This window comes from Chelonia mydas, chromosome 16 (genome assembly GCF_015237465.2).
Source record: "Chelonia mydas isolate rCheMyd1 chromosome 16, rCheMyd1.pri.v2, whole genome shotgun sequence".
Classification (NCBI taxonomy): domain Eukaryota; kingdom Metazoa; phylum Chordata; order Testudines; family Cheloniidae; genus Chelonia; species Chelonia mydas.
Window position 1 is genome coordinate 15,983,987 of NC_057857.1, and position 18,611 is coordinate 16,002,597.

Genomic DNA, 18,611 nt, shown 5'->3' on the forward strand with positions numbered 1-18,611 from the left:
TGGAGAACTCCATTTCACCAGCTCCCTACTCCCCACATGGCATCATGGGCTATATCCCTATCATTACCACTCCGTGCCAGGGGACAATAACAAAAACCACAGCTTCACACATACTGATCTGTGAGAACCATGGTTGATGTATGTTTGGCAGAAATGAACTGAAATTGCTAGAAAACATTCATGTCCTAATTTTAAAGCTCTGTTCTGTTTATTTATAAGACTGCTTTTTAACTGCACATTACTCTTTGCACTGTTTTTGTTACACAATACATTTTTATTTTTTGGAAATTAATTTATCTTACTTCATAACATATACAGCAGAATACCTAGTGCTATAGAAAGCACACATTAAATTATAGTTGAACAGGATCACAGAATTCATAGGTTCAGTACAAAACACACTGTAATCATTATAAATGTCCAGTAACCAGTGTGATATTCATAAATATACTCTACAATTGCAAACCCCACCAAAACGTCAGGGCCAGGCAGAGCACAGTCCAGCACAACATATTAACGTTGCTGACTGTTAAAATGCTCTTTCAAGGCCTCCTTCAGCATATCTCCCTATTGAGCTCTTTTATAGCCCTGATGTCTGGCAGTTCAAAGTCAGCAGACAGATGCTCCACCTCTGCCTTCCCCCTTTGCCTCACAGATATTATACAGGACAAACAGGCAGCTATAGCATTGGGATATTTTTCTCACTGAGAGCTAATTTAGTGAGTAAACATCACCAGTGTCCCTTCAATCCACCAAAAACACATTCAATTGTCATTCTGCACCTGCTGAGCTGGTAGTTGAATCTTTCCTTGGAAGTGTCAAGCTGGCTAGTGTAAGGCTCCATGAACCAGGTTCCTCGGGATCACTATTGGCATTTCATCACCATAAATGGTAATAATCTGCCAATCAAGAAAGAATGTTCCTGCTTGCAGCTTTCTGAACAGTCCTGTGTTCTTAAAGATACAAGTGTCATGCACCTTCCCTGACCAGCCCCTATTGATATCAGTGAAGTGACCGCAGTGACTCACAATGCTTGGATAACCATAGAAAAGTAGCCCTTTTGCTGATATACTGTGTTGCAAGGTGAGATGGGGTCAAAATATGGATGTGCAAGCCATCTATCACCCCACTGCAGTTTGGGAATCCCATAGCTGCAAATCCATCCACGATGTCGTGCATATTGCTGAGAATCTCAGTCCTGCTTAGCCAATTAACCAACTCAAAAATGATTTCCCACTAAGCGGTAGCAATCCAGTGTTGCAAGCATGCACATTGCAATCACCACTTGCTTCTCAACTATCAATGCAGCTCTCATTCTGGTGTCCAGGCTCTGGAGGGCTGGTGTGAGCTCGGCAGACAGATCCAGGAATGTGGCATTTTGCATCTGAAAGTTCTGCAGCCACTGCTCGTCATCCCCAACAGGCATTGCGATGCAATCCCACCATTCAGTGCTCATTTCTCTGACCCAGAAGCAGTGATCCACCACTTGCAGCTGCTCTGTGAACACCATCAACCTTGAATTGGTTTTGCTATGCCCCTCAGCAGTCCCTCCTCAAAGAAATCATCCTGTCCCCCACTGTTGCGGTACTTCGTGCGGCTCCTCAATTACCTGAGGATCGTATGTCCTGTGTTTGCAATGTTCGTGACAACAGTGCAGGGCTGTGCGGGCTCCACGCTTCTGTCAGAGATAGCAGGCAGCGACAATTGCCATGCAGGTTTGTGGGATTTTAACAAAAGGTCTGAAAATTATGGCATAGGGATGGTATTATGGGATGGAGAAAGTTGCATGATGGGAACTTATCACAGACTCATAGGACTGGAAGGGACCTCAAGCGGTCAACTAGTCCAGTGTCCTGCACTCATGGCAGGATTAAATATTATCTAGACCATCCCTGACAGGTGTTTATCTAACCTGCTCTTAAAAATCTCCAATGTTGGAGATTCCACAACCTCCCTAGGCAATTTATTCCAGTGTTTAACCACCCTGGACAGTTAGAAGTTTTTCCTAATGTCCAACCTAAACCTCCCTTTAACCAATGGACTTAAATTGCAGCTTGTCCTATCCTTAGAGGTTTAAGAAGAACAATTCTCTCTCTCCTCTTTGTAACAATCTTTATGTACTTTAAAACTGTTATGTCCCCTCTCAGTCTTCTCTCTTTTCCAGACTAAACAACCCATTTTTTTCAATCTTCCCTCATAGGTCATGTTTTCTAGACCGTTAATCATTTTTGTTGCTCTTCTCTGGACTTTCTCCAATTTGTCCACATCTTTCCTGAAATGTGGCGCCCAGAATGGACAAAATACTCCAGTTGAGGCCTAATCAGCACAGAGTAGAGCAGAAGAATTATTTCTCGTGTCTTGCTTACAACACTCCTGCTAATACATCCTAGAGTTATGTTCACTTTTTTTGCAACAGCATTACACTATTGACTTATATTTAGCTTGTGGTCCACTATGACCCCCAGATCCCTTTGTGCAGTACTCCTTCCTAGGCAGTCATTTCCCATTTTGTATGTGTGCAACTGATTGTTCCTTCCTAAATGGAGTACTTTGCATTTGTCCTTATTGAATTTTATCCTATTTACTTCAGACCATTTCTCCAGTTTGTCCAGATCATTTTGAATTATAATCCTATTCTTCAAAGCACTTGCAACCCCTCCAGGCTTGGTATCGTCCACCAATTAATCCTTATCTCCCAGAGTTCCATGTGCAACTCATTTCTAACCTAATAAAACCTCACATCCAAAACCTTCCTAACTAAAAATAGGAAACATAATGAGCCACAGTTACACTCATATGCAAAACCCCATTTATCCAAATAAATTCCACATCTCCTGTTCCATTTCGATAAACTGAGTGTGTGAGGGGCAAGGAATCTACAGCATATCTGCCTGACTATTTATGCTGTTTACCTTTTGTATTTTATCCAATTTATGCAGTTTACCTTCTGTATTTTATGCTGTTTGGACAATGAAAATAAACTAACCAGTTTCACTTGCAAGTGCTCATGCTGCAATGTCTGGGTAACAAAAACCACAGGAAAATATTTAAATCTCAGGAAAGAAAATTGTTTTCATTGGTATTACGGTGTAAATACATGAAAAAATATACTATGTTGTTTAAAAATGATTTTAAAAAACCCCCAAAACCAAATTTGGCACCTAAGTTTACCTGACAGTGATTCTTTAAAGATTATAAATAACAAACCCAGAAAACTTGTGAAGTTATGATGACACATGGTTCTTTGAGCTGTTGATGACTGTTACTTCTATGATTCTAAGCTCCGGTGCTCCAATCACTTATGCACAAACTTAATTTTACTCATGTGTTTAAGGTTAGGTAAATGCATAAATGTTGAAGAGTTGGGGCTATTATTTACAGGTGTGTGTTTGTGCCCTCCGATGGCTAACAAAGCTGTGATCTGAGCAGATCCAGATTCACTCTTAGCAGTCCAAGAAGGATTTTCTGTGATGTGCGGTCATGCTGGTGTTTTTCACCTCTCTTTGGCATGCAGAATGAAGTTTTATGTTAAAGAACAAATTTTATACAGCATTGCTCATACTAAGTGGATCTCAAAATTCTCACAGAATAACATGATTAAGTTACAGAGCTAACAAATAATAGTAGAGACAGAGAAAAAAATCTGGGGCTGTGTGGGGGAGGGCCGGGGGCACTGGCAGGGGGCTGTGTGGGAGGGGGTAGGGTACAGATAGGGGCTATGGGGGACGGGGGCCCAGGAGGCACTGGCATGGAGACTGTATGTGAGGGGGCAGGGGCACTGATGGGGAGTTGTAGGGGAGGCAGGGGCTGTGTGGGGGAGGGAAAGGAGAAAAAGTATGTTTTGGGGTGAGATTTGAGAAGAGACCATCTTCCTAACGCACAAAATAAGGATGTGAACAATGTTAACACTGGTATGTGTTATGGCCACTTTTTATAACAAACTATAACAATGTTCATCACAATATTAGAACTCTTATCCCTCAACAAACTTTTCAATGCTCAATATAAGTAATTTAGACCTAAGGAACAGACTGTAGAAACTCACAACCTCCTTTTTGGCTAAGAAGTCAATCTCATTCTTTACTAAAATAACAAGGCTTCTTTGTAACTCTGTTTTTATTGGTTTCATATTAGTTGTACATGTTCATAAAAAGGCACAACAAGAGCATAATTTTTGATGAAACAGCACAAAATAGACAATGCCCCCCCCCCCCCCAACATATATTAAGATTATGCATTAATTCACTAACCTAGTCTCAAAAAGGGCAGGTACCTTCACATAACAATTTTTAAATACAGGTTTCCCTACTACTATTCTACCATACTACTTTCCATCACAATCCACAAAGTATCATACTTATCAGGCCTGCTTTGCATTTGATCGACTCAACACCTTTCTTCCACAGACAGTCAACATTTTTACAGAATTATAGATTGCAATTAAACCTTGTTGATAGCCAGTGCATTATGTTTTTCTAGCATATAGCTTGTCCAATTTCCTTGAGACAGGGACAGTGTCATCTAAGTTTTCCAGAGTAGCAAACTACTCAAGATAGTGCTTGAAAAGTAAAGAATCATAGTGCTTAAATAAATAACGATACACCTCGATACATGGGGGATACAAAGAGATTCGTATTTCCTTATGATTAATTTGACAACACCCCAGGCTGCAGACATAAACAGTGCTCCGTCTTGAAAGATAATGAGGAGTCCGGTGATACCTTAAAGACTAACAGATTTATTTGGACATAAGCTTTCGTGGGTAAAAAAAACCCACTTCTTCAGATGCACGGAGTGAAAATTACAGATACAGGCATAAATATATCTTGAAAGATGTGGTCAGATACCTCGTGTTGTAAGTGCTGCCTGCACCAAAAGTGCCCAACTGCATATCAGAGGTGCCCTGATGTACCCGAGGAATCATTGCTTCTTTTTTGCCAGATACACCCCAGCAAGTGCTAGCATCACTCTTCATGGTTCTGAACCCCTCCACCCCCACAGCTCTCACCTGCCTGCTGGGAATGGTCATTACACTTTCTCCCACCCTCAGCGTACCCCACTGGATGGTTTATACACCTCCTCTGAGCACTCTACTACATGCTGGGAACAGTCATATAGCCCCATGTCCTCAAATATACCGTGGCATGTTGGTACTCAGGAACAGTCTGCACCGGGTAACCCAGGCCTGGAGTAGGGTTACCCAGTGCGTGCTAGGAATTGTCAATATGTCCAAAATATACCAGCATACGGTAGCAGCAACTGTTAACCCCCACACATGGGCAGGACCCACTGCATGCTAGGGTGCAGCCCAACCAGTGCTGGGAATTATATCACCACCCCACCCGCGCTATAGGCACCCAATGCATGCTGGGAGCAGTCCTCCTTATAGGGGGCTCCCCTCCAACCAATGCTGGTGCATGCTGGAACTATAGTTGTTACCAACCCTCCCTTCACCCTCTGGCTGTGGGCCCCCCAAGGCACGCTGGGAACTTTGGTTGCTGCTAACCACCACCATACGCACCCCCAAACCCTTGGGCGCCCCAGTGCATACTGGGAGGTGTCCCCCCCCGGGGGGGGGAGCACTGTTATTCCATCAGTATCACCTGCGGGCGAAGGGACTTGCGGCCTCCCCGCCCCTGCCCTCACCTGCAGGAGCTGGAAGAGCTCGTGCTTTTCCGCATAAATGCCCATCTCCCGGGGCACACGGAGCGGCCTGGAGGTAGCGTCCATCGCACCCTTAGCAACCGCTCGTCGCTAAGGAGGTTACGTTCTCACCACGCGACGCAGGAGGCCCCGCCCTCCCCTGAATCGGCACGAGCCTTCCCCGGGCTCGGAATGGGGCGTGTGACCTCATCAAACAGCGACAGACTCCTTTAAAGGGGCAACAACTGCTCCCGGCGTGTCCATGACACCCCCCGCCCCCTTCTGCTTCTCACCCAAGGGCGTGGGCACGAGCGCGAGCCCTTCGCTGTCTGGACGTGGCGGGGGAGAGAAAAGCTGAATCAGATCCTCGCGCCTTCCAATTCCCCACTCCAGGACCCGTCCCCCACAGCCCCTACCCCCCCCCACACAAGCCCCTGCCAGTGCCCCCGGCCCTCCCCCCCACAGCCCCTGCCTCCCCTACAACTCCCCATCAGTGCCCCTGCCCCCTCACATACAGTCTCCGTGCCAGTGCCTCCTGGGCCCCCGTCCCCCACAGCCCCTATCTGTACCCCTCCCCCCTCCCCCACAGCCCCCTGCCAGTGCCCCCGGCCCTCCCCCACACAGCCCCTGCCTCCCCTACAACTCCCCATCAGTGCCCCTGCCCCCTCACATACAGTCTCCTGCCAATGCTCCCCGCCAACAATGCCCCTCACAGCCCCCCTGCCAATGCTGCCCAGCTCAATGCCCACTCCCCCTACTCGACCCAAACTGCCTCTCCCCCGCCCCCTGGTCTGTGTTGCCCTATGGCAGGGGGAGACGTGGATACCCTACGTCACCGTTACCTCGGGAGACGGTTGTAACAATTGCCCTGCTGGGAGCTCGCAGCTGGGGCTGGCGCCCGCAGGGCTCCGGGAAGCAGGAGGTGTCGGGGGCAGGCGGTGTCGAGGGCAGGAGGTCCGGGACATGCAGGAGTGGGACAGCAGCCACAGGTGAGTGGAGCTCCGAGTCCAGACTGGCCAGAGGGACTCACCAGTCTGCCGACTGCAGGGCTGGGATAAGGGGTGCCCCTCAGCCAGTGCAAATGCCCTCTCCGCACTCGCGAGCCCCTCTGCCCTTGGATGCATGTGGCGATCAATGCACCTGCAGTGGGCCCCAAAGGCTGAAGCTGCATATTCAAAATTCTAACCACGCCTCTGGTCAAGGCCACAGCCCCGTTCTCCGCCAGCCCCTCCATATCCCACTGACCGGCCAGGCTCCTGAGCCAACTCGCCTCTGTCCTCTCAGCGACCTAAACAGTGCAGCCTAGAGGGGCTGCTGTTGAAACTAACCAGCAGCTAAGTGAAACTGACCTCCTGCCTTGACAGCTATAGAAAATAAATCCTCCAACAGGGAGAAGGGAACTTGATTTTAAATACCGTTTTGAATAAGGTAAGGTGTCATTAGTAAGACAGGTAAGGAAAGAGGATGGTTGACAATATGCAAAAGTTAACAATGACAAGAGATAAAGAGTAGGCTTATATTCTATAACTGAATTGATCATGAGCTTCTCTGAGCTGTAGGGATCTGGTCAGTTGGTGAAAGTTTTTACTGAAGGCCCTAGTTAGCCTCAAGAATGCTTTACAAGATAAGGCACTTCTGGCATAATTCAGTTGCTGGAGAAGTTTGCTTATGCTGCGTTACTGGCAGCCATGCTAATTGAAACCAATTCCTTGTGTGCCGTTTAGAAAACAACTTTTTTTCTTGTCTAAGGCCTTTCTGCTAAAGACTTCAAAGCACTTTACACAGCAGCAGGGAGTGTTCAGAGGAGCCTAAGGGAGTTAGGTTCCCAGATCCCATTGAATTTCACTGTGAGGACACTTAATTCCTAGGAAAATCCCATCCATCCTCCTGTCTCTATTTACTACTGGATGAAAATGAGATTGAGAGTTTTAGTCTGTCTGTTCTTAGTGTAGTCTCACTTTTGTGACAGTCAAACTGTATTGATGTCAGAGAGAGGCAGAACTGTAGAGATGACAAACAAGCAACAGGAACAAGTGAATGCCACGACTGATTCTGAGAAGTGCTAGGTGCCCCATATGCCCCATTGAAACCTTAAAGGCAATTTGAGGACCTATTGTATCTTCCAAGCTGCTAGAGTTTCCACTTGAATGAAAACTTGCTCATAAAAATAAATCGTAACAGGAGAGTTACAGAGGGTGATTTTAAAGGCAAGGTATCTCAAAAGTTTTTCAAACTTGCCCATGAAGTGTAAGACTTTAAGGCTCAGTCCAATTCACATGGTAAGGAATGGGAGCTACTTTAGACAAGAATATACAATTTTAGTTAAACCTATTTACTATCTTATAAAAACATCCATTAATAGATCTTGTAATGAATTATTTTGCTAGTAAAACCCTAATAGTAAGGAGTACAACTATATTTGTAAAAAGTCAATAGTCAGACCTGTTACTTGCTCTGTTTCTGAAATCCATTGTAGACCTATACTTTTTTTTGGCCCCTTTGGACATTTTTTTCATAACAGAGTTGTAGCCTATTTATGACACCTGCAAATAAATTCATTTGACCTGTGCTTTGATTTTTAGAGGAGCTATGCAATCCAACTCCCACTGAATTCAAATGGGAGCTGCTGGTGCTCAGTACCTTTGGGAAGAATCAAGACACATTACCCATTTGTTATGGAAAGTCAGATGCATTTTGTATTTAATTTAGATTTGTTATATTTCTGATCTAATCTCTACCCTTTTACAAATAATTTTAAACAATTTTTATTGCAGAAATGTAAACATGTTTGCTGTGTCAAACTATTAGGATTGAGGGAAAAAATACATTTTCTCCACTGGAGACTTTTACATTGTGGATTTCAATGCCATATTGCTACTTAGTTATTAAACATGCAGAAAGTGTAAATAGCTTCTTTGTGATCAGTTTTGATCTTGGTAGAGGGACAAACCTAAGCCCACCCAAGTGAGTTTCCCATCCTCACCCATCCCAGAGTATATGTAGATTTTACCTCCCTCCAACATGAGGGCTTCTGAGGGCCAGCTATAGTTTTTATGTGGGGATGCGTGGGGCCTCAGGCATACATCCATAAACTCCACCACATATTTGGGAGTGGGATGGTTTGGCAGCTGGGTAAAACAGATTATGGGGATACAGGAAGATTTCAAACTAGTATTGGGGGAAGATAGGGACATCAGGGTGCTTGTTGCTATGGGGCTTCATCAGAAGTGTAGAGATGGGGGACTTTAGCAACTGGGAGGTGGCCCATGTTCAGTCCGTAAGAGAGGAAATCCTCACGATCTGTTGATGGAGAATGCACCCCAAAAGTAACTATACACTTGACAAATCCAGCCATGGAATTTGGAACCATGGACAGTTTTGCCTTTCATTCTGGGTCACCTTCTGGCTCTGCACTGTATCCTCGGAGTATTAATACCACTCCCAGCTGAGTGGTGTGTGCATTTATGGGCACTATAACAATCCTTCTTCTGACCCCAGAACTTGAGAGCCAGATGTAACCAAGGACATGCAAATGGTGATGGTGCCCACAGTGCCCCTTCAGCATCTAGACTGCTGGGGCTAGGAGCAATAGTAATGATTTGTTGTTGTTTTTTAAACTGGAGGAAGATCAAAAGGGAAAGAACAATAGCAGCATCTCTGGAGTAGGAGCAAGGCAAGTTAAGGTACAACTATGGGGATGCAGGGAGTACAGAAACTGGTAGCCCTAGGCAGTGCTCACACCGCCTCTACATTCATACAAGACCAGCACTGGAAATCAGCACCCCTTGCCAGGCCCCCATCTTGCTGTGAAAGAGCCAGAGGTTAACCTCAAGTCCAGGTCTCCCTTGTTCCATCGCACTTTACTGCACACTGCCTCTCAAGCTGGCCTTCATTTAATGTTAGAAGACAGTTTTCAAGCCGCTTGGACAATAGTTTTACACTGGATAAGAGAAGATATTTCTCCCTTTGGTCCTCTCACAGCATTGTGTTAGATGCATTGCTACATTATGTTTACAATAGATCCACTAGGGTTTATGGCATCTGATTGTCAGTGGTCCCCTCTGGGTTCTCTATCTCTGTTTCCAGCATCATTACTACCTCATTGACTTACTGTTTGGCGCTCTGGGGCTGCAGAGCCTTAACACAATATATTTTCCCATCTTCTTGATTTTTTTCATTTTTGGGGGGCAATTCAATCCATCTGGTTAGAGCTGTAGGTGAAAATAAAGTTGCACATGTAAAATTGTATCACGTTAAAAAAAAAAACTTCCTCCCTCTCCTTTTTCAAAATCCAGGAGGGCGGGAAAATGAACGAGGTAAAAGAGTGTCTGAGAAATATAGAACAGACTTACAAGGTCTTCCAGCAACAGCAGTTCACATTTATTGCAGCACTGGACCACACCAGAGAGGAAGCCCATGACAAGATCAGGCCTGTAGCAAGTATTGGACAGGTAACAAAGAAATCAGCACAAAGATCTCTGCCAGTAGTGACGGGGACAGCATAATGCTGTTATGCGCTTGTGTATATTTCAGTGGCAAATAACTATTTGCTAGGGGAAACTATATACAAACCCCTCTAGTAAGATCTGTTTATTAACTCATTATTATATGCTGCAATAGATCAAATAGATACAGAAGTATCTACATGATGATTTACTCATTTATACAAATGCTATACTGCTCAGTACCACTTTAGACAATTTAGCCTAACCACCCCATTTCCCCACCTCACTCCTAACCACAAATATACAGTACAAGACGAACAAACCCATCCTCCCCTGCCACACTTGTTGTAGTAAGCAGCTTACTTGCCTCTTCCCCCGGTATTGGAGCTACTGTATATTTCTATAGTGTTTTTTTAAAATAATGGCTGTGTTAGAGAGGTGGGATGATGGAATGAGGGCTGAATATCTCTAGAGAGTAGGGGGTTCTGAGTTGGTATGTGATTTGTCTTGGAACTTTCAAAAATATTGAATATTTTAAATAATGTGAAGAACTCAGAGCCTGGAAGAGAGACTGGGAAAAAAATCTCAATAAAATTACAATTGTGCTGAGAGCAATATTACGTCACCAGGATCAATCCCTTTGCATGTGGAGACAGCATGTGTCATCAAAATCAGGGTTCATTACAATTTAATTTTTCTACTGTAATAATGCCAGGGCTTTGTTCACTATTCAGAAGAGTATCTGGATAGATTGTGTTATGAAATAATGTCAGTTTCTACCAGGAATTAGCATTGAGATTTAGTCTTAATTTTTATTAAATAATAAATTTAGCAATACAGATGCTTTGTAAGTGTTAATTATTATAATGTCAATGACTAAGGTTCAAACTAATCCACCTCCTGCTACTTGGCAGGAAGACCTTGTACCTAGTCATTTCATCTCTTTAATTTTGATCCACCACTCACTAGTATATTAAAAAAAAAAAAAAAGGTGACAGGAAACACCCTCAGATCATAGTAATGGAGCCACACTGGCCACGTGGCTGCAGTAGCTCAGCCAGCACTCCTGTTCCAGCAGGGGAGGGGGAAGAATGGCCAAGGATTTGCACATCAGTGGATTCCACCAGCCACACCTCTCCAAATCCTATTGCATGGGAACAGAGGAAGCTTTTTACCCAGGCAGGCTCCGGAAATCCGATTGCATGTAGGTTCTGCTGCACATTGCTTCCTTCGGAGCCATGGTTGAGAGGGCAGGTTCTCTGCAGTATAACACAAACTGCATCGAAGCGGCCCTTTGAATGTAAAGCAATAAAAACGGCACCAGCTTGTCTGAACTAGTTTCAGTGCAGTTTACATAGTGCCCTTCCTTGCACATGTTGCACTACACAGGTGCAGGCATACATGGATCATCACTGTAACAACACTACCGACAGACGCATCCTCCTCATGTTCTTGAACATCTGTAGTGATCTGAACAAACTCTGCCAAAAGCTGGAAGCCCTGCATCCTGGTACCAGTGTAACGAACAATATTTTGGAGAAATGCAAGCTGCTCGTTAGCCCCAGCAACGACCTGAGCACCATCCGAGCCAAGTAGGTCTATTATCAGCTCACTTTGATACATTTCTCATTGTAAAAAAAGCAAACATCACATCACTTATAAAGCTGGGAAACAATCAGAGAGGCATGGTCCTCTGCAGATGTAAGCGAAATTTGTACCCCAGACCACCACCACCACCACACATCCATTAGAGCCATGTGACTATGTCTTCTAATTCCAGTAAAAGAGCACGGGTGCCCCAGTAATCCCGTTGGTTTTTGGAGAATTTCCCCCAATACTATTTACTCCCCACTCACAAATGGTTAGATTTTTTTTTTTTAAATTTGTGAATTTCAGTGCTAGTGAAATGTAACATATGCGCAGCCTAGAATGCTGAAGTCACATGCAATGGCAATACAGGGTTTCCCCACCCCATACTGTCAATGGTTTATTTCAACTGAGCAGCAAGCAGAGGAGAGACGTATTTTTTACATGCTGTTGAAATTAAATCTGGGGGCAACCAGATTTGGGCCCAGTGATGAGGAATGTTATTGGACTGGAACGATTTCAGCCACACAGTCTAGTTCTGACCATCACTGACCTTTTGTCTTGAGTAATTGAAAGTGTCTATGTACTTGTAGCAGCGACCCTGAAAGTGGCATTGTGGGGTTCCACGTGTGTTTATTTACTATCTGGTAAATAACTGCTTCCTGCCCCCGGCAGGTACCCTCATGATGTGGTGAATCACCTGAGCTGCGATGAAGCAAAGAACCACTATGGAGGTGTGGTGAGCCTCATACCCATAGTCCTGGACTGCATGAAATCATGGGTGGCCCACAGTGAGAAGTTACCTCGGAACTTCTTGCAAAATGTGAGTGATGGAAGTGCTGACTCTCAGAAGAGAACACAGCAGGATGTGTCAGCAAAGGCATCTGCTCCCCTAGGCCCACGTCCCGCTATCCTCACTACTGCTACTCAGACCTTGGTTAGTTACAAGGACTATTCACGAGAGCAGAACAGTAAGCATGGTAAAAAAAAGCACCTGAATGGCACAGGGAGTACCACTTGGAAATATCTCAATGGACCCTGGAAACCACCTGGGAAACACTCCTTTTAAAAGGAACAAAGCTCATACATCTTTTGCATAGAGGTGGCTGGTTATTAAATATGGTATCCAGTATTCACTTCAGTTGTTTCCTCCCGCCTTGACCCAAGTTCTGAATATAGGTAGTCCTGTAAGTCTCCAAAAGCAGATAAACCTAGATCTTATCAGACACCTTTCTACTGAGATCCAGAGAAAGAGTGGGAACAGGGGTAGTATATGTCACATGTATTCCTCCTTGACAGGTCTAATGGTGAGGGTAGTGGATGGAGTTAGGACTAATCAGATTCTGGTCTCTCACCAATGCTGTGTCTTGGGCAAGTCACCTGAAGTCCAATTGTATGACTTCCTATCTGATTTTTTCAGGTTACAGGTTGCTCAAACTTACTGTTGTAAATAGCCTGCTATCTGAAATCTAAGCTGGGTGCATTGGATCCCACACCAATACTAGTAACAAAGACTAAGCCAAAATCTGTCTTCATTTATAGCTGTTCAACCCCTTCACTTTCCATGGGGTTGCACAGGTGTAAGTGAGGACAGAATCTGGTCCTGTAGTTTAATTGACAGTGTGTGAACCACAACAGAATCCAGCTCACTCTCCCAGAGCTGTTTTGGCTATGCAGGGCTAACAAGAGGAAAAAGTTATTTATCACTAGTATTAGTGTGCAAGACTCCAATCCAGGGAGCAGATCTACTGAGGAAGAGGTGACCATTTTCAGACACAGCCTCTTTTCAGAGTAGAATTGCACTTTAAGGTCTCTGTGCCTCTGCTTTCCCTTGGGTACATCTTACCTACCTCACAGAGGTGTTTGATGCTTAGGGCATTAACAGCTGTAAGGCATTTGAGATCAGCTGATGGAGTGTGCATAGAAAAGTGCAAAGTATTTTTAAATCCTTGCCTTCCTACAGAGTCTCTGAAGCCAGCTAGCTATCTACCTTTCCAGGACTAGGTTATGAAAGCCAGTCCATCTGTAGGCTCTCTTCCCACAGTTATCACTTAGAACTGATCTGTATCATTTGCTTTATGGAAGCATTAACTAAGCTCTTAACAAGATCTTGATAGTCTGATGTATTTTCCTGTATCTGATTGCTCTTTTCCCCTCCTACAGGCAAGTTAGCTCCTGTTCTTTTGCCTCCTGCCTGAAGACACTCCTGAATAAAAGTTTCCCGTGCATGCATGGCTGTGTTTGCTAAAATTATGGGGGTGCTATTACCTTAAGATGACCAGATTTTTGAAACAAGTATCAACTGAGATGGGAGGGTTGAGCAAACAAGGAAATGCAGGAGGGAATGGCAGTTCGGAAGTATTTACAGGTGAACTTTCACCTCCCCCTCTATGTATTTGTTCTCATTCTCTTCCCCCACCACTCACACACTTCTTCATAAGATGTACAGGAATCATTGCACTAACCCTCAGCGCTGGGATAGACATGATTTCTTCAGCAAACGTCAATTATTTTTAAGTGATCCTATTCAACTGAAACTACTGGGGAATTCGAACAGATTGAAGATTGTTGGGCTATTTAACAGACATAGTTGCTAGAAAAGATTTTAACTAGCAAAAAAGCCACCCTTCCTGTAGAAGGCTTTATTTAATAGCTGTATCATGGAGGTGGCTTTAGAGAGAAAAATTAAAGTCACTAATAGCATCTAAATACTTCAAGTCAAGTTTCAGGCCTGATTGTGCTAGGCACTGTACAGACAAGTAACAGATAAAATGCTCTCTGGAGCAGGAACTGTTAAGCAGGAAATGTGGGCTATTGGTTAGACCATGGGCCTGAAGGTTACCACTTCCAGGTCCTATTCCCAGCTCTGCTATTGCCTCATTGAATGACTTTAGGTAAAAGTCATCTAACCTCTATGGCTTCATTTCCCAATCTGAAATTCAGGAGAGCAGAGGGGCTGGGAAGCTAATTGTTTGTAACAGCACCTTTTAAAATCCTTAGATGAAAGGGGCTATAACAAGAGTAATTTTTACTCACTAACGATCAGTTTCTTGAAGCCCCTTGCTATGTCAGCCTAAAGAGTGGGTGTAAATACTACCAGCAGCAAAGGAAAAGGTATCACTCCGCCTCTGGAGAAGGCTGGCTGAGCATGCTCAATTTGAGACTTGCAGAGCACTGAAAGTACATCTGCAACCAATATCCAGAGTGTCTCCAGAGCCACATACACAACAAACACTGGGGGATGTTGGAGTTGGCATTTTAAGGGAGTTTGCAAAACTAGGGACCCCATCTTTCTGTCATTTAAGTCAAAGGGAACACTGACACTGATTTCAGTGAGAGAAGAATCAGGACCTGTGTTAGCAAGTTAGAAACAATCCTTCTTCAGTATCAGTGTGTCAGCCAGTCTGAACTTCCACAGCTGCACCTAACTCCAGATTAGACACAGGACACAAGACTTCCTTGAATAAATTCCTGCTTCAAGTCCAATAGCTGTGGTTGAACTAGAGCATATCTTCTAAAAAAAAAAATCATTCAATCTTGATTTTAACTGTTCCAGTGATGGAGAATCCACCACAACCCTTGTTAAGTTGTTCCAATGGTTAATTACTCTCACCGTAACAGGGTTCCATTATTTTGCCTGTGCTTATGCTACACAGCAGAATTGCTGGGGGTGGGGAGAGAGGGGGGAAATCTAACAAGGGTATTTCCCATTCATTAAAACTACCAACTCTTTTTACTGCAGTACAAGTTGATCAGAAATCACCATCTAAATTTAGTTTTAAAAGGGCCACAAGTGTGACTAAAATGGCAATTAAAAAATGCAATTGTTAAAACAGATATTCAGTTATATTCTCTTTAAATACCTGTATTTTAAATGTCAAAGGCAAGCAGTTAGTTATCACTTATCTGTTCTTGCTACATAAAATGAGTGCAGTTTAGGATTTCTGAGAATAGTCGTTATGTGACCATACGTTCTGACCTATATTTAAATTAAAAAAATAGTATGAAAATAGGGAATTTGCACTTACTGTAAATGTCTGCCAGCCTAATCAAAAGTTATGATATATGGAAGATAAATGTCCTAGCGTTTGTTTGTGCATTTGCATATGTTGATCAGCACATTGTTCCAGCAGCTGCATAAGTCTGATAAAAGAATCTCTGCTATGCTAGGGGAGCTCAGTGACTCTAGAAGAGGGAAAGCACAAAGAATCTCCCCAAAACAAAACAAAAATTGCAGGGTGGGCAGACAGGCATGTTTCATCTACCAAGCATTTTACAAACATTAAGTCATTCACAACTTTGTGAGATCGGCAAATTACAGATGGCAAAACTGAGGCACAGTGAGAGGTCAAGTGACTTGCCAAAGGCCAAAGTCCAAGTGTTGGGGATTCCTGATTTCTAATCCCAGCTCTGACTCCTCGTCCTGGGCACAGACCAGGTCTTATTGCACTAGTATAAAATCTGAAAATCCAGTTTTAACATCATTCTTTATATTGTGTAAGCTGCAATATTTGGCTTCTGATCAGCTCAAACAACTGTATTAATTTTGAGGTTAACATAGTACCAGTTCACTTTCAGTTTTGTGTATTAAATATCAGAACCCTGCCACCCAACAAGTTAAGAGCTGTTGCTCATGTCTTACCCAAGAGTTCCTAAACTTAGCAAATTAGTGAATAATTCCAAAACTAACCGCCCCAGTCCTCTCACCCAATCCTGTTCACTAAAATTCTTCAAGGACTCTTGAATGGAAAAATTGGAAGTTTCTAGGGAAACTATAGTTTTGCAATAACATAACAATGGTCTTTTGGAAGATTTTTTCAAAGATAAGTTGCAAAAACAGTTTGTCCAAATTACTTTAACTTCTATACAAGTTTTCCTCTACACAATGGATGACCACTACTTCAGACAGAGTGAAGTTTGAGAGAAATTTAGAAGGTTCGTAGGGTAGGAAGAGAAAAGAATCAGTTTTGCAGCAGCAACCTAGTGGCAATGTTGGAAAGAGTACCATCTTGCCATAAATCCAGTTGACACCGAGTAGAAATTGCGGTAGTTGGAATGTAATTATCCAAACATCGCACTGTAATAAAACTTTGCTTTAACTTTGTCTTCCAAGTTCATACCCACAAACACAAGAAGCCTGTCAGGCAGCCAAACTAACTTACTTTGTGTTCCTCAAGTTCCTGAAGATCTCCTTGATCACCCGCTTTTCCTTCTGAAGACAAACACAGATACAAGCAGAGTACACAGGATCCCAATAAAATCCAGCTGTCTGTATGCTACATACTACTTCTGTAGTTCTGATCCAATTTAGACAGGGGATGGCATCAATCAAGAACCTATATCAAATCCAAAATACCCCTTAGGTTAAACTTTTAAAAACCAAATCTTTAAGACTGGAGACACCATAACCAACAGGATGCTGCTTACAAGCCATCCAGAAGAGAGCTGGGATCAAGTCAGCAATTAGGAAGTCAGGGATTCAGCTAGACCTGAAAAGTCTTGCATGGAATCACAACAGGGAGTTTTGAGCTCCGCAGCTCAAAAGATTAGTTCTGATTGAGGTGGCAGAGTGATGGAGGCCTCTAGTGGTCAGGTTTGGGAAGCAGCACTAAAGAACACAACAAGAAGGTCAAAAGAAGAGTCTGGTATGTGGCAGCACAACTGTGAGCTGGGAGGAAAGCCAGGCTACTGGAAGGATGGGAAGAGGAACCAGGAGTTTGGCTCAGGGCCATAGCAACTGTGGACTGAGGAGTTCCTGAAGATCAACCTGTTGTGCTTTTTCTGGGACAGCATGACACACAGTACATTTTCTGAAGAGCACAACAGAGCAATGTACAGCAAAGCACACAGAATTCTATGTCTGGAAATGCACTGGCCCATATCCCACTAAATTAATTTGAATGCTGTCAATAATAAGTATACTTTACAACAGTATTTTAAAGTGAACAAAAAAAATCAGAAAAACGCTTGTTACCCTATCAGAAGTTCAAGAATCCCAGAGATCAGTGCTCAAGCAACAATCTTCTTACTATATTGTGGGGTTTGTACTAACACTCTGTAGTTTGCAAAAAGAAAAAAGGAGGACTTGTGGCACCTTAGAGACTAACATTTATTTGAGCATAAGCTTTCGTGAGCTACACCTCACTTCATCGGATGCATTAAGATGAGCCAACAGGGATGCCAAAGATCTTGAAACTAATTGATAAGCATTGCTATGTCTAAATTCAGTCCTGAATTTGGACAGTTTGTTTTGTGCAATCCAGAACAAACTACTGCAGTGAAACATCCACGAAAGACAGTTCATAGCCATTAGTTGTCTTACTGAAAACATTTTTCCTTCTGAACTAAGTCCCAGATGCAATACATTGATCAGAAACTCATGACTGTAGATTTCAAAAGTAGTTTTGATTTAAAAACAGTTAGTCACTCATGACTCAGTTACTATGAGCCCATTGGATCTTTTACCTGGAAGAGTATATTTTATGTAACTCAACTGAACAAGTAAAAACCACAGAGAGCAGCAAGTGATCATATTTTGGAAGTGGAGGTCCCCCATTCCTTTGCTTTCTTTTGAGGGATAGGATCAAGACTTTGATTTGAGATTACAATCTTCCACTGACTTATTTTTGGTTAACACAGAGGTGGAAAAATAACAATGTGAATTTAGAAAAATAGAATTATGAATTGATATACACATGAAAACGTGTCAAGCAATGAGTCCAAAGCTTGCGTGAAATAGTCTTGATTGTGAGAGAACGCCTTGGAAAAGGACTTGCAAATTCAGGCCCATAGGAAGTGTAATCACAAAGGGCAGCAAAATCATTAAAACCATTTGGGATTAAAATTAGTCTCAGAAACAAAGCACATTTAAGTTTTAGCTGTTTGCCTACAAGTCAAGCCTCTAGCATGTCTACAAATCAAGAGGGCAACTGGATA

General features: G+C 43.3%; 2 protein-coding genes across 11 annotated transcripts in view; one reads left to right on the forward strand and one right to left on the reverse strand.

Moving 5' to 3' along the window:
- AK8 (adenylate kinase 8) overlaps positions 1–6,767 on the reverse strand; it is a 115,302-nt gene extending 108,535 nt beyond the window's left edge. For 6 of the 9 annotated variants that reach the window (XR_005222466.2, XR_006286172.1, XM_043530499.1 and 3 more), the window contains exon 1: positions 6,486–6,767. Coding sequence is in view for 7 of the 9 variants with exons in the window: in XM_043530499.1 (XP_043386434.1) it covers positions 6,486–6,767 (282 nt within the window). In the remaining 2 variants the exon portion in view is untranslated. Of the gene's footprint in view, positions 1–5,646; positions 6,042–6,485 lie in introns of those variants that run through there. The other 3 variants (XM_043530502.1, XM_043530501.1, XM_037879457.2) reach the window with 2 other exon arrangements.
- A 3,183-nt stretch (positions 6,768–9,950) lies between these two features.
- On the forward strand, positions 9,951–17,363 carry SPACA9 (sperm acrosome associated 9). Of its 2 annotated transcripts, XM_007061034.4 has the most exons (4): positions 9,951–10,094; positions 11,478–11,680; positions 12,351–12,498; positions 13,839–17,363. In XM_007061034.4, the coding sequence occupies exons 1-4, from the start codon at positions 9,951–9,953 to the stop codon at positions 13,845–13,847; spliced, it is 504 nt and encodes a 167-aa protein (XP_007061096.1). In that variant the 3' UTR covers positions 13,848–17,363. The 2 variants fall into 2 exon arrangements, with proteins under 2 accessions (XP_007061096.1, XP_043386439.1); XM_043530504.1 differs by having other exon boundaries at positions 12,351–17,363.
- The last annotated feature ends 1,248 nt before the right edge of the window (positions 17,364–18,611 follow it).